Raw genomic sequence first — 26,877 nt, forward strand, 5'->3', positions numbered from 1 at the left:
AAAACTATTTTTTCAGTTACAACTGAGATTCAATATCATTTTATATTAGTTTCAGGTATACAGCATCATGGTTAGTCATAATACCCTTTAGGTCCATCCATGTTGGTACAAATGGTAAGATTTCATTCTTTTTATGGCTGAGTAATATTCCATTGTATATATGTACTACATCGTCTTTATCTGTTCATCTATCGATGGACACCTAGGTTGCTTCCATATCTTGGCTATTGTAAATAACGCTGCAATGAAAATAGGGGGCACATAGCTTGACAATTTAGTGTTTTGGATGTCTTTGGATAAATACCCAGAAACAGAATTGCTAGGTCACATGGTAGTTCTATTTTTAATTTTTTGAGGAACTGCCATATTATTTTCCATAGTGGTTAGATCATGCAGATCAATGTGTGCATGTTATATTTGGAATGATTCTTGGAATCACTATGCCACGAAACTATAAATACATATTTGCTTTCTCCTTGAAATTAATTACAGAACCAAATTAAACATAGTTATTAAATATAGGTAGTATTATTTTTCTAAGTTCTAATAATTTCTCCATTAACTGAAAAATCGATGTCAGATTTGATTTTCATTTAAATATCATCTTTGTATTTCATATTCTTTTGAATTCCATAGTCCACGACAGTTTAGCATTTGGCTATGCACATTAGCACTTTTTAAATTATATTTATACAAAAGTAAAAATAATGTTATTCCAGTCCACTTTAATTGTTAGTTTTTTAAAGTCACCATAAATTAATGATGTTTTAGCTGATTACTTTTAAACCACTATATATCTGAAAGTATTTGGCAATGTGCACAATGCTTGATTTAAAATTTTATTTTTTATACTTTTGATTCATTTTCCAATTACTTACCTCTTTTCCAGCCTCATATTTACCTCAGCACTAGAACAAATGTTATATAAAACTAGCATAAATTATATAGTGTTGCTATTTTTAAAAAATGGAAATGTATAATACTTTTGCAAATGTCTTCAATGTTAACTCTTAATAATCATCACTTAAAATTGGTTATAAGCTTGCCTTTATTTTGGAGGTTTATATATTAATATTATTCTTTGGAATATATGATCATACATTTTCATTCTTTTGAGAATTAGAATAATTATATTTCCTTGTATGTTTTGCATTGACATATATTCATGAGAACAAAAAATTAAGGTTACTACTTTTTCAACATAAAAATCTTTAATTAACGGCTCAATATTTTAAAAAATAGGAAATAAATGGAAATTATTTCCAAAAATATATTTAAACATTAAGCCAATTACAATGAGACAGTTCAAAATGCCTTTCCAAAAATTTTAGATGGGAAAACTGAATATTTTGGAACTGTGGGTTTGCCAGGAAAATGTAACAATATGGGGAATTCTAAACACAGATACAGAAAATAACCCATTGGCTGTAGTTAATTAAATTATGCCAAAATGGAAGTTTTAAAAAATATCATATCAATTTTTATGATCAAATAAATTTTTAAAAGATTTCATAATTGATTTTTAAATAAAAGTTGGCACTACCCATGGGTAAAAATATAGAAAATGTATTATATTTTTTAATAATAGAAAAGTTCATGTAGACATATGAAATCATTACTATTTTAAATATCACAAGATGAATTTATTAGTGACTCTCTTTAAGGAAATAACTACACATTAAATTAGAATTACTAAAAATAAATAGTTCTTTTATTAAAGTAATATTTTACTTTATATTTTACTTCTAAAAATGCATATCAATAGTTTTTGATATTAAGATTATTAAATTGTGGAGCTTCTAAAATGTAGTGAAGAATATTCAGTATTCAGGTTTAAAAAACTAAGAAATTTAAAAAATCTAAAATATATGCCCATAATTGAAGGAAAAAGCTATCCATGTTAACATGTACTGTATGAATGTATAAACTTCTTTTTAAAACCCTGCTAATACATGTAATTCACTAAACTTAAGAAGTAAGTTTTTTTAGCCTTACCCAATAGGCCTTGAAACAATAATTTCAACTTGAGGTTCTGATTTTGATTCTAAAATAATGTTGTAAACTTCTTCATTTGTAGCTCCCGGCAGGGGTTTACCATTCCATTCTAGAACTTCATCCCCTTGAATTTAAAAAAAAGGGTATTTTTTTACCTTATATATTCTGTTTATTTTTCTTATCTTTTCTCTTTTTTACAAAGAAATGCAAAACATATACAAATAGTTTAAATGTCTAGGCTCTGCTCTCAAAAGAAAATTGATTGCCATATAATGTCAGCTAAATGGTTCTTCTAAACACTTTTTTCTTCTTTTCTTTCTTTTTCTCTTTTTTTCCCCTATGAATACTACTGGTCACTGGAAACAGTACAATACAAAACTGTCTTTATCTTTTGAAATATACCAGAAATAACATAAAAATAATCTCATGCTATGGGATGGAATTAGCACAGCTTATTTGGAAACATTAAAAAATAATAATTAGCAGCATGCCCTCCATATAATAAAAGTAGGTGCCTCGAAATGTGAAGGATTCTTATTAAATTCTGTATAACTCCTGCTTTATTTTGGTAGAAATTGCAATTAGCATTTGTTAGCATGAATTTTCCAATTCTAAGTCATGCTTCATTGTCTTCACTAGATGCACAACAGAATAAAAATGCATGAAAGGACTTGAATTCATACCCATAGGGTAACGCAGGTAGCTATGGCAAAGTTACAAAGCAAGCAGATGTAAAACTGTTGCATGACAGTTAACCCACTTCCAGATGTTCATAACACACACATTCTATACATAATATATATTTATGAGCATTAAAATAAAATTAGGAAATAGTTTTAAAATAAAATATTAATAGTACTCATTAGTTTATTAAATATTCCAAGATTAATCAAGGAGAGTACATAATACAATGTTACAATAGATGGGGTAACAGCTTACTGTTGTTATTTTAACTAGAGTTTCACTAGAGATCATTTGGGAAACATTATTTATTTTCATAAATACTTAGCATAGTTTTAGGTCCCAAATGGTTCTCTGTCCAGTACCTTTCAATTCTCAATGGTAGAATCAGTTAAAATATCCCAGCCTCAATGATATTTTGAGGCATCATAATTTATTTGGTTTCTGCTTATTTTGTTGTTCTCAGTGTCTATAACATTTTAGTAGCTAAATAAATATGTGGTGAACTAATGAATTAATATCATCATTACACATTTTACAGCTAACCATAAACATGAAATCTTAGTTTTTAGCTGTTTTTTATTAAGTAGAAATTTTTGTTTTAATAGGCATTTTAAAGTAATTCTTTTCCCCCCAAAATATTTGCTATACTCAAAAGTAAATATTTGACAAGCACAAGCTGCTTTGGTTTGGTAAAAGTATGGTTATTATGAATAGCTAAATGACTTCTAATAGTTTGACCTAAAAAGTTCCCTAGAAATATTTATCAATTGGGCAACAAATATACTTCACTATAAAAAAAGAAATAAAATAATTACAAATTTAAAACGTATTAGGAGTCTTCTAAATATTTTTGACCAAGAGAATAAAGTTTACATCATGTGAATGTATATATGTATATGTGTGTGTATGAAATAAAATATTTTCTGAAACAATACTTACCCTGATATTTTCTATTCTATTATGTTCTATTTCACTTTTTTAAAAAATGATGGATGAAAATCATTAAATCAATTTTGTTACCCAGTAATGAGTAGCAATCAACATTTTGCAAAAGCACTGCATTATAAAATTCTCCTTTTTGATGGCAACCTGGAATCATAACTTTTAATATCAAATTAACTTAACTTTATTTTTTATTTACAAATCAATACCTCCTAAACCAGAAGGTGGTATCTTTAATGATATTTATTTACACATGAATAATCTCTTCAGGCAGAGATATAGATTATGATACAAACATGACAAAGAGCCTTCATCTATGCTTAAATTTGGTGGGGGAGAAATACAGAGCCAGGTAGTGCCATGGAGATTGAAATTAGTTACTGCTCCAGGTGCGATATCAGAAAACACTTTAGAATTAAGGCAACTTTAGATGAGTTTTGAAGGATGCAAAGGACTTCAACAAGCAGAGCACAAGAGCAGAAAAGCAACCTGGAAGACTAGAGACACTGACTGGGTCTTGTAGGTTGGAACAGCTTGCCAGGGACCTACAGGTAGAGTGCCAGGGCTGCAGGGTAAAGTGAATGGTAATGGAAGTATCTGGAATTGTTAGTAGAGGACCAAGCTACAGAGCTTTGACTTGAGCAAATGATGACTGGGAGACACTGAAGGGTCTTAAGAAGGAGTGTGTCAGAGTCCATTTCAAGTTTTTGATGATTTTATCAAGGAACGGTACAGTGCATGGACTTAAGGGGAATCTGCAGTAAAGAAAGCTATGGCAAGATTAAAGCAAGACTGCGAATGTTGAACAAAGGTCATGCCAATAAAAAACACAGCACTGTGGTTTTATAGACCAATGATATTTATATGCAAATAGAAGGAAAAATAGTTCCTACATTATAATGGAAATCAAACAGAATATATGATCTAACTTTTTAAAACAATTTTTTTCCAATACATCCATTGCTTAAAGCGAAAATACAAGTATATTAGTATGTTTTATATTTACTTAAGTTTAGCTTTTAACATTTAAGATCTAAGTTTCTCAGGCTCTAAGCACATAAGGGTGTTAAATAATGAAATTCATCACTAAGGGATATATTATACAAAAAAACTTTGCACTGACTTTCTTAAGTAACCTTCTACCAAAACACAAAGACAAAATCAAAAGGTGTTATTTTTATAATCTGATTTGCAAATTTAGAATTCTGTAGTTAAAGCTATCTTACATTGGAATGGTCAACACAGATTCTTATACTTTGTGAAGCTTATTTTTGAGGTATTAAACAAGCAAAGACTCAGTTTACCAACAAAGTCACTCCTGATTGAGTTAGATGTAGAATCATAAGTAGTCTCTGATAAGAAATAATGGTGCAGTGTACCTCTACACATTTTCAAAGTTGTATGTACAATAAATAAAGAAAAATCCCTGATTTGGATTTTCTCCCTATACATCACTTGCATAGCACGTTCCTATCAAAGACAAAATATATGATTTTGAACTGATATCCTGGTAATCAATTACAATAAAATTGCCATTAACAGTCATAGAATATTTTTTCTAAAGGTCTCAACAATTACAATTTTAAGGTATAAAAACTGAAAACATAGCCTAGAAATGTTCTCTTTCTATGTGCTATGGGTTACTAATCTGTAATTTTATAGTTCAGTCTATTTTCTGTGTTTTTTTCTTTTTTTAAAAAATAATTGTCTTGCAAATGCATAAGCTGACACTTTAACCAAAATATTTCTACTAAATGTTGAATTAAACTGCAAAAATATGTTATTATGATTTTAACTAACATGAAAAGTAAACAATTTGTCAAAATAGATTTTAAAGTATGTTGCTACTGAATATGGTACATTTGAATATATTATTTTATTATGTCATATTAATGTTTCAGAGCAATATAATATAAATCTCCAAATACCAAGAAGTAGCACATCTGCATGAGTACAATATAGTATATTTAAATTAAAACATATAATCTGCATATGAAATATGATTGGGATTATATTTTATTTAAAACACTGCTACTGAATAAGTTTTTTGCGACCACTATGGAAAACTTCAGTATAATTACTATAGCTATACAAACCATATAAAATAGTGATATTTTTTCGCAAGGCTAAATTGTTTATATTTTTGTAGCAACATCATGAAGCCATTTAAAAAAAAGATAAATCCTTCAGCATTTTGCATCTATTTATTTTTACATAAATAAAAAAGATTCCAAACCTTACTCTCTTCAAACTGCTAATGATGTATAGTTACCTATTATTGCAATCAGTAAGTATCCATATCAGGAAAAAAAAAAACTTTATTCATGCATAAAAATTATTTACTTAACTGACTTATATACAACTTACCCCAAATTGAAAACCACCAACTCATGCACAGAGTACCCATTGTTTAAATGTTAAAAAAGAAACTTTACCTGCTCTTAAGTGTCCAACTACATCTGCAAGGCTACCCTTCTTTACTTTGGTGATGAAGGCACCAAGGCGTCCTAAGTCAGTCATTTTTCCTCCAACAACCTGGATAATTATAAATTTATAAGTTCCCAAGACTCATCTTGAAACATAAGCTTATTAGGAATTAATCATATAGTCTTTTATGATGTAGTTAGTGTAGGGAGACTAATGAAGTGAAATAGGTTTTTGCTTAACAGAGCTAACAGTGTAGTTTTAAAAAGAAAACATCTCATTACATTTGAGATGACCATGTGTCCTAAGGAAGCTTATATATTGATTACTTATATTGACCTAACAAAACAAAGGGACCATGAATAATGTATACCCTTAGAGACAAGTGCTAGATCTTCACTACTTACCAACAAATAGCATGTGTTTATGTTTGAGTTTTTCTTTATCCTCTCAATTCATGCCCACCATTTAAATTATATTTCTACACGCATATAATGCCCATTGTTACATCAGATCTTGATCTCTTTTGTATATTTTCAGTAGAATACAGGTCTAAGACAAAAAGACTGGGAATTCAAACCAAGGGCAAGCTAGTTTTCGGAAGCAATTTACCACAGTCAAAGAGTAATCCCCTAGGTTCATCTCTGCTACTGACCGTCTCAATGACCTCATCATTTGAAATATATGTGTCCCAATCTAACTTCCAAAGTCTGAGTTATATTACTCAATATTTAATGCTTACATCCAGCTTTTCCACTGTAGCTAAAATATATCTGAAAGTTTCTAAGCTATTTTTTTTTTCTAACGCAAGGGCTACACATGTATAATTAGAAGTGGGAAGGATATTTTCAAAAGTTGAGGTTGATGTGCAGTTCTTAGGGATGTGCTCATTATTGGAGGTGATCAGAATTATTTCATAGCAAGAGAAATGAATGGTTATAATTAATTAATTATTGATTATTAATTAATAATCAATAAAGTGAAATCATTAAGCACATTGAGTGAAAATAAAATATTTGGATAAACAGTCAATGGTTTTGAAGAGGTCAAAGTATCACACAACTGTATTATAATCTCCTGGTAAATATTTTGAAGCCACATCTTTAAATGTTTCTCTAAGTTTCTGAAAGCAAATAAAACAATGTGATTTGACACACATACACATGTGCACACATAAATAAACTGTATATATATGTTCCTACAATAAAATACAATCTTTTATAATTTATTAGCTTTCCTTATCTCTATTAGAAGGCAATTAATATTCTTAAAAAATACCGTTTACTTTTTTGGTATTATCATAAATTCTACTGCACTTAGGAAACCATCTCTTCATTGATGTTTTATGTTCCTTGGCAAGATTATAATAAAATTATGCAGTCTACATTATCTAACTTTACTACCATCCATTAAAACTTTCTGATGTAAAAATCGTCCTTGAACTTTATATTCAGAGAAAAATTATTTAGTTTGCCTATATTTTATTGCAGTTTCCTAACATATCTATATGCTATGTTAATAAAATGGTTTTAAAATATTAACCCAGATAAAAATACTAAATCTACCATAAGACATCAATACAATACATTCACAAAATATATTCACTAGAAGGACTTTATTTGGAAAAGAGGAAGCTCTTTAAAAATCGTTGTTAGAAACTTTGCTGAACCCAGTTCATACTGTAACTCACCCTTTAAGAAACACTTTAAACCAGCATACTTACTTTTAGACCCAGTAATGCACCTGATTCTTTGGGCATGGTTGTTCTCTTGTTAAGAATAACACGTCCAATTAATCGGTCCCCCTCTTTAGATGGTTGCCACGTTACAGGATGCTATTAAAACATGAATAAATTTAAATAAGTTGTTTTCTACCATGATATGATTTCCTCACTTAAGACACTCTAGAGGGAACTTGCGATTCTGGTGGGCTCTATTCATGGCTTATAACAGTTTACATTTACAACTAGCTATATTTGATTTGCAGTAGACACTTACTATACTAAGTAGTTCTTAAAGTAGTCAGCAACTAAATACATCTCTAAAAAAATAGTTTTGAGATGAAATTAATTGAAATTTAATATATTTGCTTACATAAAGAATACTGATTCTGTATTTTAAGTTGTTAATGTTGAAATCATTAACCCAAAAAATCTCATTTTCATATAGTCATTATTTAATAATTGATTTTTACTTAATTTAAAATTTGCTGTAACTATTGTGATAACTTTTTTATTCAAAACTGTTCTGTTTTAAATGAAATCAACATTTGCTCTCATGAAATGTACAATGGGGCAGAGTAAGATTACGATCTATCACATATCAGACAAAGGACAATGAACAGCACACATTACCCCTAAATTTCAAACTGTAACTTCAGAAAGCTTACCGAACTAATTGGTGATGTTTCCCGGCTATGCCACGTGGCAGGATCCAACCAGTAATAATCCAAGTCACCTGCACAATAAGAATAAAAGAAAAGAAAAATGTAATGCTTTAAAGTGGAGAATGCTTTAATCACTTAAATATGACTTCTTCAATCTATAAAGTAAAGGGTTATGAATATCATAAGTCTGAGTGTGTACATCCCAGAATGATACATACTGCATTGCAAAGGTTATGACCTGAATCGTTGGAATAAATGTGTTACAAATGCACTTCATACTATGGGAGAGTTTCCTTTTCCTCTCATAAATCAGGCTAAAAACATACATAAAAAGTACCCAAAGTACTGGATTAATCCACCCTTCTTCCCCTCAAATGAATTCATACCAAGGTACAGCCTGCCATCTAGTGATACTGGCTAAAATTTTATTCACTGAACTGACATAAGTATTAAAAGTTAAGAGTCTCCCTTTCTATTCTTCTGGATATCATATTTTTCAAAATTATTCTCTGGACTCTATCCTCTTACCACTGGAGAACAGGACACAAACTTTTAGGACATGGTGCTAAGTAATTAAATATGAAGAATAACTTTTAGCAAAAAAGTACATGTATATAAAAGTATTCAATTTTACTAAAGCCATAAAAATACTTTTAAAATCCTAACTTTGTAAACATGAATTTATGAACCTTTTTTGTTTTTTTGGCTTAAAAATATAATGCTAAAGAAAGCATCTGATAACAAAAAAATAATGGAAAGCAGCAGTGCTTTCCAATAATGGAATGGATACAGTGGGTAAGCCATGTGTGAAAATGACCTTTTACATTTTATATATCACATTAAGTCAATGAAAAGTTGTCTCCCTATGGATCTTGAAAGAGAAAAATAAGAGAATGAGTAAAGCATGCTAGCTAACAGTGAGATGTCTAGCTGACGTGGAAAAATAGGTTTGGCTGGTATCTGTGAAAGTCATTAAGACTTTTTCTATAGAAGATAGACATGGCAAATACCGACACCATAAATGTAATAGAAAATAAAAAAATTAAATATGCAGGCATAAAAATCCATCCACTTCGATTCCTTAGTAGCTGCTCCCTTTTGCTTTTATATAATATCTTAGAAGGGTTGATTGAGAATGTTATACAGACAACAATAAATGTGAAAACGTTCTTCATATATCTCATGTAGATAACAGAAGGATATTCTGCGAAAGGGTGAGTATTAGAAATTGCATGAGCAGAAACTGTATTCCATTAAAATTTACTCTACATGAAGTCCATGTTCCCTCAAAATCACACACTTTAAAATGTATGCATGACTCGGTGCCGATGGTCATAGATTTTTAATCTTCTACTGGACCACCTCAGTTAATGGAATATAAAAAAGTTTGTAAAAGGAAAGATTTTTTCCTCCTTTATTTTTACTGTTTATAATATTCACATGTGTATTTTTAAAGCTGCTGTGTCTTTAGTATTATGACACCATTCCTGTTGAAAAAAATACTTATAATAATAAAAATAAAATTATTAAGTAGTGACTACACATGTTCAAAAGATTATTTCAATTCATAAAGCTTTCTCCCCAAAATTTCATAAACCTGTAATAAAGCCTGATGACTTGTTAAGTACTGATTCATTTGGAAATACTGTGACAAAAATAGAAGTCCTGAGATAAAATGAATAATTACTAATTTGAAAGCTGCTTTGCAATATCTTTGAGGTTAAAAAAAAATGACAAAAATCCATCCTATTTGAAAGATTTCAAGAAAACAAAGATTGTTGTGTTCTTCAATAATTTCACTTATATCTTAAAACCTATACACCTCGGGATCCTTTTCTGGCTTATGACTCAATTTCTCATATGGTGGTTGAAACCTGTGTTTCACTCACCTTGCCCTAAGTAAATCTAGATATACATACATCTGGAGAATGTTTGCTGTGCAAAATGTGCTCCTTGTATGTAAAGAACCCAAAGCTGATGTTTCTGGTATATTTTGGTGATAATACCAAGCACACTTTACTATGAAAACACTGCTTTCAGGCAATGTTATTCTATCATGTCTAAGCTTTGTAGGCTAATGGTCTCGAATGGAGATGGGAAATATATATGCACATTCTCATGTGCAGCCAGCACTAATTCTTACATTATCCTGACAGTGGCAATATGGATGCTATCAATTTTGAAGCTTAAAAAAAATTTTTCCCCAATTTTGGACATAGTATTGTAGGTATCTACTAAAATTGCTAATAAATGTAAATGTAAATATGCATTCAATATTTTAGTATACAATTACACTTTCTTCACATTCTAAACAGTTTCTAAAATTTTTCTTATCACTAATTTCATTATCACTCATTAAAATGTAACATTTTTTGCTTAAACACTTACAAAAATAAATTCTAAATACGTATTTTTAAACAATTTTTCTTCTTTCCATGTAATTACTAAATCTTAAAGATATTATTGACTTTTTAAGTACTCTAATTTGTCTCAATAAGTCACATCCCTCTATTATTAATGGAATAAGCAACACTAAACAAACTTCCTCCTAAACATTCAGACTCTAGTATTTCATTAATATAAAACATTTTCATTGGTTATTTTTCTAGTAGGTGATTAAATATATTGATTTCAAGTGGCCTAGCTACAAAATGATAAATGGTATTTGCTTATGGAATTAATATAAAAGCATTTGGTTCTAATGTTCACTATAACTATAAAGGAATAAATTTACTGTTATCACTGACTTAGATCCAGGGAATATATCAGATGCTCGAGTCTACTGAAATGGCTCAAGTGCATAAAGAGCCAAGTTCAATGAAGTGTTATAATTTTAAGCATTATTTTTTGTGAATAATTTAAAAACAGACTTTTATCCTATCCTTTGTGAAAAAAATAGGTTAAACTTAATATAAAATCACACAACTTTCATTGTACAAATAAAAGTCAGTCAAATGACATGAGCCTTCTGTAAAGAACACTAGCATTTTGTAAACCCAGGTCATTATGATTAGAGTATATAACAAGGCAGAAACATGCATCTCTATGATTTAAAATTCTGTACCTTATGTCTGATGTCAAAGCACAATGGATTCTAAGACCAAAGGCAACTGAACAAAAAAATACATCCTAAATAACACAGATGCAGAATGGAGTATGTACGAGTATATCACATTTATATGGAGAAAACAATAACTCTAATTTCATACATTCCATATTTAACAATTTACATGGCAGTTACACTTGACCAAGTGGAATGTTCATCTAATGTGCAGGTAGTAAAGGAAAGGTTATCTACACCAAAGCCTTGAAGTATTAGAAAATGTGGACTTCTTTATCTTGAGGAGAAAGACACAGCATATTTTTAATAGCATTATAATGAATGGTGAGTAAAGATGGGACTCAAACTAATTACAAGATTGACTGACAACTCTGCCCAATTCCAAATATGTATTCATCTCAAAAAATTAAATTGTCCTATCTATATAATAGATTGTTGCTATTCAAAAAGATTATAAAACTCACAGACCAAAATTCAGATGAATTATCCTTCACAGAGATTCCCTATACCACTAAAGTGTTTTCCTCTTTTATTTTTGTTTATCCTCTACAGCAGGATGTGTGTTGGTACTAAATAAAATTAAATAAATCCTAATCTACTTTATTATAGCACAGTATACAGATAAATTAAAACACTGGGAAAAATATATTTATTGAATGTCTATATGCAGCGCATACACAAAAACCAACTCAATTCTAAGAACAGGTTTTTAATTTGAGACAAGGTAGGGTATTTTTAACACTGAGTACCATGCTCAGCTCACATGAGTTAATAAATATTGCTTTGGTTATAACGTGATAAAAGCATTTATATATTTTAACTCACTTTAATATTTTACAAGGCTATTCTTTTCATAGACAGTACTTGAAATCCAAAATCTAAGAACTGAGATAAAAATCTTAACTTCTGATAAATATAATGAAAATACCATTTTGAAACAACTTCCTCATATTTTACAAGTCTATTCCTGATGACTTTATGTCTATAAAAGGAAAGTGTGTGTCCACTCCCACCATAAATTATATATAATAGTGGAGCTAACTTTGAAATAAGTCAGCAATAATTTGCTATGCAGCAAGTCCTAGCAGGCATAATTTCACCTAAACTAAACCAGCAGTCAGAGATAAGAAGCAATATTATTTAATGGGACTTACTTTCTAGGCATTAAAATAAAATGGGAAGATATACTTGTTAAATTAAATCCTTAACCATATAATCTGTGAAAAATTAAAGCCTATAAATACTATGTGTACCAATGCAAAACTACAAATGTCAGTATAAGTTCTTAGTATAGTAAAAATATTGGTGCTCAAATACGTTTTGATTTCGTTCAAAATCCACAACAATGTTCACTCTGCAATTTGATGGTAAATGCTCCATAATTAACAGAGATTTGTGTCCCTTGAGTACAAGGTCTGAGGCATGACTAGAGGCATCTCCAAGCCATGGGTCTTCAGCAAGAACCTCTTCAGTAATTCTAAGTAACTTAAATTCCAATTTCTGGTTTGGGCCCAGGATACAACACACATACAGTGTCATTCCTTGGAAGAATTATGTTATCCCCAGACCTTAGGTGTTCGTTAGAGTGGCACTTCTCTAAATGAATGTTAGACATTTCACTTTCAAAATTCCCCTTTGTTCATAATGTGCTCTGCTTCTGTCATAGAACCAACAATATCACACACTCTCTCTCTCTCCCTCTTTGGTATATAAATCTGAAGGTTCAAGTAAACGCATCAACTATTATTTATAAAGTTAATGAGGTATCAAAGATGTTTATTTTCAGAAATTATATATACTCAATAGAACCTCCAGAGTTGAGCTACCTCTAGAGAGAGATTAAATATTTGCTTGAGGTCTTGTGATGCCATTCCTGTGTTTTATAATTTTGCAGCACAGGAAAGGTGGCTAAGGAGCTGATCTACAAAAGGGGAATTTCATTAGCATATTGGGCAGAGGTGGGGTTACATATGTTGTCTGGTGAAGTTGAGAGCTTTTTTGGAATGTAATTCCTACCAGCACACAAATCTACAAAGGAGCTATACGGAACTCAGAATCAACATTTCTGGCTGAACTCTGAACTCAGTCACACATGTAAGCCCTCAACTTCGGAGATAATGACTCCTATAGCATTCTTTCAGGGGGAGGATGAGAGAATGCACGTGGAATTGCTTCATAAACTATAAAGCACCACAGACATATAAGCTGTCATTAGAGTACAAAACTGTATACTAAAAAGTATTTCCAATAATAATACTGATAAGCATGTCTCTCAATTCTAGTGCTATGTAAAAACTAAGGAAAGATACTTTTCTGTACCGCACAGATTACTTATTTGAAACCTTGAATAATCAGAGAACGGCACTATACTTTCTCTATTAGCATCACTATATGTTACCTGATATTTATAATTAAGTGGATTTTTATACACCATAAAAAACAGCCATTGTGCTAAAAAGAGCATTGTGCTAGAAGTTGGAGACTTGTGGGTCTACTCCTAACTCTGCTGTATTCGGTGCATTATCTTGATAACAGCCCTCCATTTCTATAAACCTATCACCCTCTATAAAATGGGGATAATGCCACTTTCTTGCACATCTCATGAGGATTAAATGAGATATACCAACTTTGTAAATTATAAAAGACTTTAGAAATAATAGATTTTCTTGTACAATTACATAATTGAGATTAGAAATATGAAATCATTGTGTTAGAGATACAATTTATAGTTGAATAGCTATCATAACTAATATAGGTAAAAATAAGTAATGTTTGTAAAATATGCCTTGAAATGATCTTAGAAAAATCTTAACGTCACTTTGTTTATAAAAATTATTAATTGGCCTGGTATAAACCAGATGCTCAAGTGCTCAGAATGAATGGATATTTCTTTAATTCCAATGGTTAAAGGATGAGAAAAAGAGCCATTGCACACAGAAACAATAACATAAATCTTCCTGTTAATTTCTGCAAAGCCAATGGGAGCCTAAGGGATTAAGAATCGGTACTTTTATAGTGAAGCAATTTATATATTGAAATATATAGAGATTAACTCCTAACCAAAAATATCTGGACTGTAAAGTAATTAATTTGGTCAGCTGGCATAATGTATCCTTAATCTAAATATAAACACTTTTGTTATGTTTTTCTTTATATGATATTTTTATGTAGGAGAACAAAATACATCTAGTGTATAAACTAAATATTTGAGACTAAATTTCTCCATATCATGAAACAAGTTGGCATTTTATTCCTTTGTATATTTTTTTCTAATGACTGAAGATATCCTAAAAATGTTTCCTTGAAATCAACTTCTCTTATTCTTTAAAATTTATCTGGTATAGATATTAGCTATGGAATGCATTTTACTACTGATATTCTAATGTGTTATAAATGTCCTAACTTCTTAAGATTTCTTTTTTTTTTTTAGTTTATATTCTTAACAAAATAAACAAGATTGATCATCTTAAGAAAACAAACTATAAGTTTAAGTATGTAATAGAGTCACCCAGGATAATGGGACTTGAGGAGAGCACAGAAAATTTTGTAGAATTACGTTAAATAGGCTAAACAACATATAAAACTATTTGAGATGGTAAAGAGTCATCAGTCTAATTTTTCCTATTTTGAAAGCTACATAATTTAGATGTTTGAGACTACATGAGGCTTTAGGGTTTGGAAACACTCTCAAAACACCACGAGGCTCAATTACATCTTTATTCTTGACCTCTGCTTTGACCTGCTGCTACAGGCCTCAGAAGTTGATAAATAAAAGGTCCTGAAAGTTCTGAACAACAAAAACCACACACACACACACACACACACACACACACACACACACACACACACACCTTTGTGCCTTAGAATAATAAAATAAGGGTATATTCACAGTTTTCAGGAAATCTAGACCAGACTGTATTTACCTGTATTAAATGACAATGAAAATATATCTGAAGTAAAGTCTAAGATCATAGATAGGGCAAAAACATATAATAGTTTAGAGAAATAAATTTGATGCGTAAATATGGTTTGAGACCTAATGACTGATTAAATTTCTTCCCCAGAATCTAAATACAGAATAGCAAAATACCCTGAATAGCACATCACAAAATTAACAATCTTAGGGAAACTTTTTTCTTCCAACACAATGACTCTTCATAAATAAGAATTTGGGAAGTGCTGCACAGAGGAGGTATTTTACTGCAACTTTCCAACTGACCAGGCTTCCACATTGACACTGAGTATTCCATTCACGTGGGAGAACAGGTTGTCACGTGCAAAGCCTCGGAATAACCAGCCAGGAAACCCTGTGGAAAAAATTGGGGTTTATTTGTTTTCATTGTTTGGGGACTGGATGTTAACCACAGGTTTAAGAAATTGTAGTGCTGGGCAAGTTCACAGCGGATAATATAAGAAAGCACTCTAGATGTAAATATCTTTGAAAAAGGAAAATATTAGTCTTTATTCAGACCTCACACCCAGGCAATGCTAGTAAACCAGTATTAATTTGCAATAATAAATCTGAATGGTAAATCAATTCCTACCTTCCTCCACATCCAAAGACATGGAAATGAAAAATATGGAGATCAATACATTATCATGGTTTTAGTGATATATGTAACAACAATAATAGTCAAATGGCAATAAAGATGAATTTAAAGGTATACAGAACAAAATGGAAGTACTTAGGATGGATTGATACTGCTTATAATTTAGAAATATATAAATTTAGTTTTAAAATAGTAGAAAATTTATTCTAACAAACATTTTTTTGGTAATACTAAGAGATGTTTTAAAACCAGAGTGCCATCAAAGCAAGTAACTCTAAATGTTGTTATTTTTCCTTTCTTTCTTATTTTTTATTATTTTTTTTGGTTTTGTTTCTACTTTGACTTGGCAAACAAATAATTTACAGACATATTAAAGGGCTTCTTTTTTTAAGTTGGAAATTCCTTGACTGGCATTGGGAAATCACTATGGATAGAAATTCAGAGAACACTGCATGCCTCAACATTCGTCTAGAGAAACATGGTAAGTATCCATATTCAGAAACCTTTAAAAGTGTAGCCATCAGAAAGCAGGTTGCAGCACACTGCAAGGTCACTGGTCTAAATCTCTGTCGCAGTGCAAAAGTGGTCAAGCTGCATAAAAGCATGTCTTTTCAACTGGGCGCCAACTCCATATGATGGAAGATAATTCAAGGAAGAAAAAGCACGAAAGGAAATGGAGGGGGGAAAGTAATATTCACAAATGCATACATAAAGATAGCATATACACTTCGTACGATAAAGCAAACTAAGTTAAGGGTGGTCAAAGATTAACCTAATGACTCAAAAGTGGCATTCTCTTCCAGAGTTCCTCAATCGTTAAGTCAGGCATAAATTAGTCTAAAATTATGTTTCCATTACAATAATTTCAAAATATCTTCATCTTTAAGTTTCTTGACAAAAACTGTTATTTAAAAAAAAATCAGGAAGTCTCACAGGCCTAGATCTAAAGTGTTCAACATGGTTTCTTGGGTTGGTCCCCGGTGCTCTCCAGAGAAGATCAGGATGGCCTTGTACTCAGCAAGCAGGGAGATGCTATGCTCTCTGTGCCTGGCTGATTAAATCAGGGACTCCACAATTACTTAGCTGTACTGAACTACCTCAGGCATACTTCAGGGACTATATATTTTTGAATACAATGTTCTTCAATGTTTTTGAAATGTTTAACTTAAGGCAATGTTATCTACAGAAGTCTTTGTGAGGGCTATGCAATAAATCAATTTAGATACTCTAACTCTGAATTAATCCAGACCATCAGAAACCATGCACCTGCACTTCACTATATTTTCATATAGTCCTTTTCCTCTCACTGCTCCTACAGCTCCTTGTCATATATTGTTCTTCAACATATCACTATATGGACCATGGTGATGATGCGACTCGTATTATGTGGATCACACTACTGCTGCTGACTTTCTTCTCTCTGAAACTACACAGAAGAAATTTCTCTCTGGCGTCAGTACCAGGAAAAATTTGTGTGGACTTAAACAAGCGGTTTATTTTTATGTTATGGAAGCTGTGAATTTTGTAACTGACACGACTTTTCTCAAAGCAAGTGTGTTAGAATGTTTATGGTTAAATCTGCAAACAATTTTCTACTCTATCCTTCCTTACCAGTCTTTTCTACACATTTTTAACTTATTTCAAATGGTTATGGTTTTACATTTGGTACCGACCTTAAGTCATTTTTGATATTAAGGTAGATTAAAGTGGAAGCTAAAATAAAATTAAATGAATATGCACAAAATGTAATATATTTATTGTAATTGTTTTCAGTAAAATATAGATTTTTTTCCATCCATCCATCTCAAAATATCTTTGATGCAATAGAAAAATAACAAAAACTTAAAAAATGCAATTGAGGTGTTAGCTTATCTATAGCTTAAACAGCAGAATTTGGCTAACAGCAAATTATCAGCCTATTTCGGAATCTTGCCAAAGAATGGGAAGAAAGTGAAAAAGGCTTCCCATCTAGCAAAAACGAGTATCACAAATCCGAGCTCATAGACTTTCGTCCTTCAAAAACCCAGTGGGACTTCACTACGAATTTTACAGTCACAATCATGAGTTTCTCTGTTATTCAACCCTACAGGGCTAGTGAAGATACACCTTGCTAAATAGAAAAAGGGCAAGTACAGACAAGCACATTGGCAGCAATAAGAATTCACAAGGAAGGGCACAGGGAAATTAAAACAAAACAAAACAAAAAAAACAAATCAAACAAACAAGTTAAGGGTCTACTTCCCCTCAACACTGATACTGTGAGTGGCTCTATGAATGGGCTAACAGGCAACATAATAACTGATGCTAAAACAATAGCCATTAGGCAACGACTTAAAAATTACTTTATGTCTATGAACACTGAATATAAAACTGAAAGCAACAAATGAACAAGACAAACAAATAAACAAAATCCATAGACACACACAATAGTTTAGTGGTTACGAGAGCGTAAGGGGGAGAAAGAGATGGCAGAAGATTGTAAAGGGGATCAAATATATGGTGATGGAAGGAGAATTGACTTCGGGTGGTGAACACAATGCAATATATAGATGATGTATTATAGAGTTGTACACTTGAAACCTATATAATTTTACTAACCCATGTCACCTCAATAAATTCAATAAAAATTTTAAAAATGATGGAGATCAAAAATTTCAATCTTACTGACAGTACCTATGGATGATGCTATAACGTTGTGCTGTCAACCTCATTTTAAAGTTCTCCTTTCAATTGTTATGTATTTTCTAAAAAAAAAAAAATACTTTTTGGAACATAAACTTATATAATAGTTGGATGAAATCCCCTTTTCAGCCTTCCTGGTTTGAAACAAACAAATAAACAAAGATAGAGTAATGTACAATTCTGATGAGAAAGATTTTAATCAAAATAATGTAAACAAGTAGCATCAATAACAGCAAGACAGCTGGGAAATATTTAGCATATTGGAAAGCTCAGTTATCCAGAATGAAGGACTTGACGCTAACTTTTATAATTCTAAAATTAAATCACTACTCATCAATACAACAAAATACAGAAACATGTAGTAACTGTTCATCAAATATTGCTTTAGATTTATGGCATATTAAAGTAAGGATTCAATGCCCTATAAATATTCTCACTTTCTTCCTTTGAATGTTCTATTTCTTGAAATTTTTTGAATGTAGTACCCAAAATGGGGAATGTATAACGCCCAACACAAAGAGTGGCTGAATTGTCTTCTTAACCAAAATTAGTATTTCTTAAGAGTAAATCAAAGCGAACAAAACTATCTTTTCTAGGGGTTTATGTAACTGAGTTAAATTGTGAAATCAACGGATATTTGGTGCAAGAACTGAAATTCAACATTGTTAGCACTGATATCTAAAATTTTCAGTGACATTAAGAAATTTGAAATTATTCCTTGAACAATTTGTGAAAAATACTAAATTCCATGTTATTCCAGGATATTAAAATATTTTTATGTGCTCTCTAATTCAAATTTTATAAATCCATAACCAACCTTTCCTAATTAAGATACATAGTGATATTATTCACAAAGACATTAATATCTTTAAGTAATTTCCCCCTATAAATATAAACACATTTAAGATTGATACAATAATTCCAATAATCTTAACAATATAAGATCATATACTGCACCTGATTTCCATATAAACCAATCCAAATTTTAGCCAATATACCTTACTGACCACAACAAAGAATGATCCAGAGAAAGGGTTGGACTAATGAGAAATATCAAGTTATTAGTGATTATAATAGTTCCAATATTAAGAAAAAATATATAGTTTGCCCTATTCTTTTCCAAAATATAAAGACATATATACCGTACTTTAAATCAAATTAAAGGCTTATCTTCATTTTGAAATGAAAAAGTTAGTCAATGGATTCTTCTGAACTCAATCTCATTTTCTATGTGGTAAAATTATAAATAGCATTTACTTCTGGGTATAAAAAGCTTATTATTCATGTTTGAAATATATTTTTAAAGAACTTGGATTAAAATAATTGTTGCCACTGTATTCTAATGGCTAAATACTCTTTTTCAGATGAGAAACTCTATTATTATGCTAGCCTGGCTATTTTGCATTTTTTTACTGTTGAAATGGATAAAAACATTGAACGAACATACCTTGCTAGCCTTTATAATTTCACTTACTGTCAAGAATTTCTATAATTCTATTTGCTTTCCAAAATGATACACTTATAGTTTTGATGACAAAAACCACACACACAAACACACACTCATACACTCACACACACACACTCACATGACACACCCAGATCTTTGGGCCTACTACAAACTTTGTTCAATGTAATTATCATTGCATCATATTTTAGATCAAACATCCAGGTATGTAGTTAGTTCACAGGCATGAAAACTGTACCTACTGCAATTCATCTTTGTAAAACCAGCCAGGGCAAACGTGGAGACTAAAGACAGTATATTCAAAGATTCTGTATAGCAAACTCAAAAGGGACAACTTCAAGCAAAAACCCCAAAGACAGATCCTTCTTCTCATCATAAACCATGGGTATCTCACAAATATGTACTCTAAAGGGACTTTCAAATTGAATAGATATTTGGGGGGGGGGGCAGGGGTTCTTATTTTGTGCTCAATTTTTCCATCACTTTTATGTCTTTATTGAATAGCTCTGATGACAGTATAAATCTTGTAGACTAAAACAAACTTTACATAGTGATCGCTATAACTAAATGTCTGATCTATAATAACACTAGCATCTAAAGTCAGGGAATCAGAACATATGCGTTTTTGTCAAAGAAGCCTACTGTCAGAAAAAAACCTAGTCTGTCAAGCCATTCTGAACAGAAACAGCCCTAGCTACCCTTCAGGTACAGATGAAATAATGTTGGTCCATATAAAGTGAAGTCCCCTATTCATCTAAATGAAAGCCCTCTAGGTTATATTCAAATTTTCAGCCATTCCTAACCCCTTTACTTGTGTTGGTGTATTTAATCATTTATTTATCTTTTGGAAAATTAATCCTGGGGTGACTTTTTCACTATGATGTGGAATAAAATATAGCCCATGAAAATATCAAATGGTAAAGCTGTTTTTTTGTTTTGTTTTGTTTAAGCAAGAGCACTTCAAGGTGGGTCTTGGGTTTATTCATTAACCATAGAAGAAAATGTACCTTCCTGTAGGCAAGACTTTGTCTACCACTGAATGTCAAGTACTTTGTTTTTGTGATCTTTAAGTCAACGTTATGACCTGAGTTATGTGACCCCTTTTATATGGACCATAGGTTTAGGGGATCCATATACTCTTTAAAATTGCAGATAGAATTTTGTGTGCATAAGAGTTTTTCTTTGCAGAGTCCATTGCTTCCTTTATTTCTCCATGATCTCTCTCCAAATTAAAAACAGATGGTTCAAGAGTCTGGATGAAGGAGAGACTCAGACTGGGCCATTTCCTTGGTGCTTTACCTTTAGCTCCCAGAATTTTCCCCTCTTGCAGGTCCTCAGCCTCAGCAGTGTGCTTTCATTAAGACCCTAATTTAAGCTAGACACTTAGGAAATCAAGAAACCATACTCAGAGAAAATGAGCTCTGTGATTACATACAGAGGTAGAGAGAATTCACACAAGCACTTTTGTGAGCTATCAAGACTCTAATTAATCATATTTTTAAATAGCCTTTAATATCAATGGGCAAGAGAAATTACTGCATACAGATGGGCTAATATTTCTTCCCTGATGAGTGCCTAAAACAATTTCAAAGACATTTGCTAAAAAGGAAAATACAGAAAAAAATAATAACAAACTTTATATAATCTAAAAATATTATTAGAAAACATAATCTTGAAATAAAAGTAAAACACCAAAGTGGATAAAAAAATTGTTCCAATTTTGACCTGTCAAGTTTCAAGGGCTAAGCATTCTTCAGAGGAAAAAAACAGAACATTGCAAGACTACTAGCTTCTTGTTACCAAAAACAATTTAAAAGCTATTAAGTCTAAAATATCTGATAGACGTTATACAATTGAAAACATGTTTGTTAGAACTATCTGTTATATTCAATATGCCCCCCTTTCTGAAGTTACCTTTGAAATTTGTTCCATATATACAGTTTATCAGAATAAGAATGTATCTCCTAGGTATTTAAAACTCATACAACTCATATAAAACCTTCTTTGAAACAGCAGATTTAAATTAACTAGGCATTCAAAAATTCTGGTTATATCTCTGCAACGAATTGGCCAACTTATGATTATAACAATTACCTTCTTAAAAATAAAAGATGGCCTAATGAAAAGGCATGCTATCCAAATCTAAACCCATTTCACTAGCCTACAATTTACAGACATGAACATAAGTCTTGTGAAAATCTTCTTAATTATTATAAGATAATTACTCTTTCATTGATGTCTCTGCTTTATAATTTGACATGCTTCTTCCTAATGTCCCTGGCTTTAGAATATTAAGAACAGAAAGTATTTATTTTATTTATTAAAAGTATCTGTGGATTACCTGGAGAAGTATAGGGAAGAATATATACTTGCTATTCACAGAGACAAATGTTGTCTGTGTTTTCCAAATGACTTCCCTCGTTTCTCCAATACAACTCTCCTCAGGAACATTCAAGGCAATACTTCAAAAGGAAAACATCGCCTTCTCCTGAAGAGCTTTCCAACCATGCCCTAATCACTAACAGCACCACGTAACTTCAGAAAGTTGGACGAGACCTGAGCAATCTTTTGTACGATGGAGAATCACTTTACTAATGAAGTTATTGCCATCATAAATATTATGTATAGAGGCTAATGATCATACAGATTGGCTTCTCAGAGAGAGATAGAGAAATCGATCAGACTGTTTCTCTTTCATCTCTATGTGCATTTATGCGGCGGACCATGAATCATCCATCATTTCCTCAGCCTTCCTCTCAGAGTGGTGGGTGTCCATCACGGAAGAGACCCGATAAGTATGACCAGGAACACGAAATTGGTGCTCTTAATCCACTAGCAATTATTAGCCACTCTGCAAGTACATGGCTCAATGTAAAATAACATCTTTCTGTTCTCCCAAAAGAACATATTTAATCAGTCTATACTCATGAATGTTAAGTAGCATTCGATAGGCAGCAATCTGATTCAGACTTTTGCAAGTGTGTATACGTGGGGAGGTGGCTGGCTGCTCCTTTTCCAGTTGCCTCTCTATGTTTTTGGATTTTCAGCTTGCCCTCTGCAGAAAGTGGACCTCTTGAAAGTCATTTGCTGAGAAGAGCAGGCAGAGTGTTCCCCAGATGCCCTGAGCGGTACAGGCTGTACCTGAGAGGGAGTGAGGGAGCAGTGAGCAGAGCTCATGTCCTTGGCAGCCTTTCAGAGAGCCCCACAGTCTCTGCATCCAGGACCTTAACAGGCTGCAGCATAATGCACGGTGTCTCTTTTCCCTCCCAAGGAGTACAATCTGACAGCAGGTGCCCTCAGGACATTCCCAACTTGCTCAGTGCCTATTTGGCAAAATAGTTACAATAGACCCAAAGAATTTCCAGTTTAATTTAAAAGAGCCATAATCTCGCTTCCAGAAAAAAGCCTCTGCTGCGAAAACACTGCAAAGGAAAGAAAAAACAAAACAAAACAAAAATACTTCTATTGTTCCCCTTTCTTAAGAAAACTGTATACCTTTAGAAATTTAATAGTAGTGCCTCTTTCTACACAGAAATCATCAGATGATCTTGAACACCTGAAAACTGTTACGCCATTCACACAGAGAATAACAGCATCTTTTTTCCAACTGGCAGAATGGAAACAAGGGCCAGAAGGGGTCAGTGACGCTGTTGCCCAAGGTCACACACACAAATCTCTGACCCAAAAGACGGCATTTCCCTCTCCTTCTTTCTGTTGGGGCTCTGGCTTCCCCATACCTGCACAGTTTTCCCTTTAGTCCACAGCTTAGCATCACAGCAAGGCGCAGGCATTCCCACACTGTGCTCTAACATCAGGATTGTGGACTAGGACAAAGCAGGCCTTGGCAGCCTTTGTCTAAACACTTCACAATAACAGTCTATACGTAACATGATATCTATTTTTCAGAAGATTAAGCTCTGAAGCCTTCTAATTTTTGTGAAGTATACAGGGAAAACAGCTATCTTTGGTCAATCAAAAGAGGAAAATACATTCTAAATGAATTGCATAATACACATGTATAAAGTTAAGAGTTAAATACTAAATTGCAGACAATTTAATGTACACTTCAGCTATTCATTTAAATCATGAAAATAACTTCATATAATGCAACAAGATGATCACCATTGTATTCTAAAATAACATACTTGTGCAATTTCCATGTTCAAAATACAATATTCCTTATTCTATACTGATAGAACCCACATAAGCATTTTAATATTTTACTCTTCGGATAATTAAACAATATATTCCATTAATTTTACATTTATGCATAAGATTAATATTATAGCTTAGTTTACCTGGTCCTGAGTGCAGCGTATGAAGTAGTAGAAACTGCAGAAACCCAGCAACATAACAGCAGCATCGGAGTGGGTAAAGAAATGCTCCTGGCATCAAATCACTCAATTCTAGCTAGCGACGGCAGCAATTCCACAATACAAAAAAATCCACCAGAATGCAAAAGAAATTTTAAATAAAATTCCCTGTGTTCCTTGCATTCTAAGTCAAAACCAAAAAGAGACTGCAGTGCCCAACATTACACAACAGTGACACTAAACAAGGCCATAAGTGCTGCTGTCATCAAAACAGATCTCTGCAGTGTACAGATTCTCATTGATTACCGCATTAATCTATAGGGCTGTGAGCTATACTAAAGAGGTTCCCACTATAGCAAACACCAAAGGTCTGGGAGGTCCACAATTAACCATTTCCTGCAACAATGTTCAGAAGATGCTACCTCCCTGTAGGCAGAGATGCGAAAGAAACACTGTGGTCCCTTAAAGCTAGCACAGCAGAAAAGACTCAGACAGATGCTTGAAGAGCTCCTCCTCTTATCCCCCAGCGACACTGCACTGAGATATATATCCATGGGCTATGATGACAAAGTCAAGCAGACCCCTGCTGGCTTGTGGACCAGAAAACTCACCTGCAATGATTTGGTCCCATTATCAATTACCGGCAAGGGTCCTGCCAAATCCTGTGTAAAAGATCATTTTTTGTGCAGTTTCCGCATCTGAGAGATGTTACTCAGCCCTCTGACAGCCACTGGCACAAGGAAGCACAAACCAGGAGCACAGGAGTGACGGTTGGGGACAAGGACACAAGTGCTCCTTCAGGCTGTTCTGGAATGGCCAGCCTAGTGCTAACAGTGGCTCATCTCCAGGGGGCAAAAGGACAATCCCAAATAGGTTTGGCCAGGGAGTTAGTTGGTGGGGAGGCTCATATTTCCAATATTTTAAAAGATGCAGGTCTTTGAAGTGTAGTCACATGGCATAATCTAATAAATTTCTTTCAGTGAGACATAGAATCATCCTACTCTCATTAAGTCACATTTATTTTATTTATCCCATATCATGTATTACAGAAGAACAGCAACAATAACAACAACATTAGTTGATTTGAATTACGTCACACCCCCAAGTTCATTTTGATCATGGTATATAATTCAGTTTCCAGAAACAACAATGACCAACGATACACTTCCCTAATCCACTAGGGGATGTTATCGAAAAGTAGAGACAGAAGGCTTTTGGTTTGTTTTGAAATGAAAAGATCAAATGTAACAAAGGGAGAATAAAGAACCATCATTCATTTATTTAAACAAAATGCACTGTGTATACTTAAATCATATACACTTTTAAAAAACAATGACCTGATAAGGAAAAAGAAATGCTGAAATATGGATGATCTCATCATCACCAAATCAACTACAAAATATCAGCCTCAAACAAATTGAATAATGTGAACATTTTTCACCTCTTAAAAAGACATGTTTTCAGTCTCTATTTAGAATCTTTATTTTTTCTTTTCCCCCAACTTCCAAGTATGCTTTAAACTGGCTTGAGTCAACATTGGCCAAATTGTGGTTGGGAAAGAGAAAGGGAAATAGACATTAATCAAATCACTGTTATGTGCCAAATATTGCACTGTTAATTTTATTTAATTTATTTGTTTCTCACAAGCATATCGCTACAAATCAATATTACTTATCCCATATTATAGATGAGGCTCAGAAAAGCTAATTAACTTGCTCAAGGTCACATGGTTTGTAAGTAGTAGAGTTGGGATTTGCACTTGACTTTGACTTGAAAACCCATGCATGCACTTTTCACTACACCATGGTAAGTAGGAGCTACTGTAATTATTTTGGTGGATTACCTCAAAGTTGTGCCAGTTTTTGTTAAAGTGCTAGTCACTTGGTGTGGAAAACTATGGTGATGAAGGAGGGACCTACAATTTTCTGCCTCAATTTTGCACATTTGGAGCCAGTGAGGATTCTCCAGGCCACCATATGAGGCTTGCTGAATTTGTTTCTTTTACTATGAAACTCTCACAAAGACAACATACAAATGTCATTGTCTAGAGATAGAAGAGCTGGCCCAGCAAGTATACAAAAGAGAAATGATGAAAGGAGAGTTAAAATATACAACGGCCAATTTACCCATTTCCCCTACTTGAAACTGGTACCATATAATTTTATTTGACTGAAATTTAAAAATTTATAGATCTTATAAGCCTATGTAGGCTAAGCCAATGGAATTAAAATATTTCAGTACGCTGTATGGGGCTAATATTGTGCCTGAGTTTGGAAATATGTCCTTTTTGTATATTTTTTCTCCTATTTCTTTTTTCTCATTTATCACCTGGAATGGGCTTATTTCAAATTATAAAGTCATTGTGAATGCCATTAA

At 32.4% G+C, this 26,877-nt stretch overlaps 1 protein-coding gene across 50 annotated transcripts in view; it reads right to left on the bottom strand.

Annotated features, from left to right (window-relative positions):
• The window catches only part of RIMS1 (regulating synaptic membrane exocytosis 1), a 448,418-nt gene that overhangs the window by 144,355 nt on the left and 277,186 nt on the right, over window positions 1-26,877 (bottom strand). For 48 of the 50 annotated variants that reach the window (XM_088795626.1, XM_088795625.1, XM_088795622.1 and 45 more), the window contains 4 exons: window positions 8,434-8,501; window positions 7,769-7,879; window positions 6,057-6,156; window positions 1,996-2,119 (listed from right to left, as the gene is read on the bottom strand). In XM_088795626.1, the coding sequence (XP_088651752.1) occupies window positions 1,996-2,119; window positions 6,057-6,156; window positions 7,769-7,879; window positions 8,434-8,501 (403 nt within the window). Of the gene's footprint in view, window positions 1-1,995; window positions 2,120-6,056; window positions 6,157-7,768; window positions 7,880-8,433; window positions 8,502-15,710; window positions 15,799-24,486; window positions 24,982-25,112; window positions 25,301-26,877 lie in introns of those variants that run through there. The other 2 variants (XM_088795619.1, XM_088795620.1) reach the window with 2 other exon arrangements.

This window comes from Rhinolophus sinicus, chromosome 2, assembly GCF_057876585.1.
Source record: "Rhinolophus sinicus isolate RSI-liver-muscle chromosome 2, RSI-T2T, whole genome shotgun sequence".
NCBI lineage: Eukaryota > Metazoa > Chordata > Mammalia > Chiroptera > Rhinolophidae > Rhinolophus > Rhinolophus sinicus.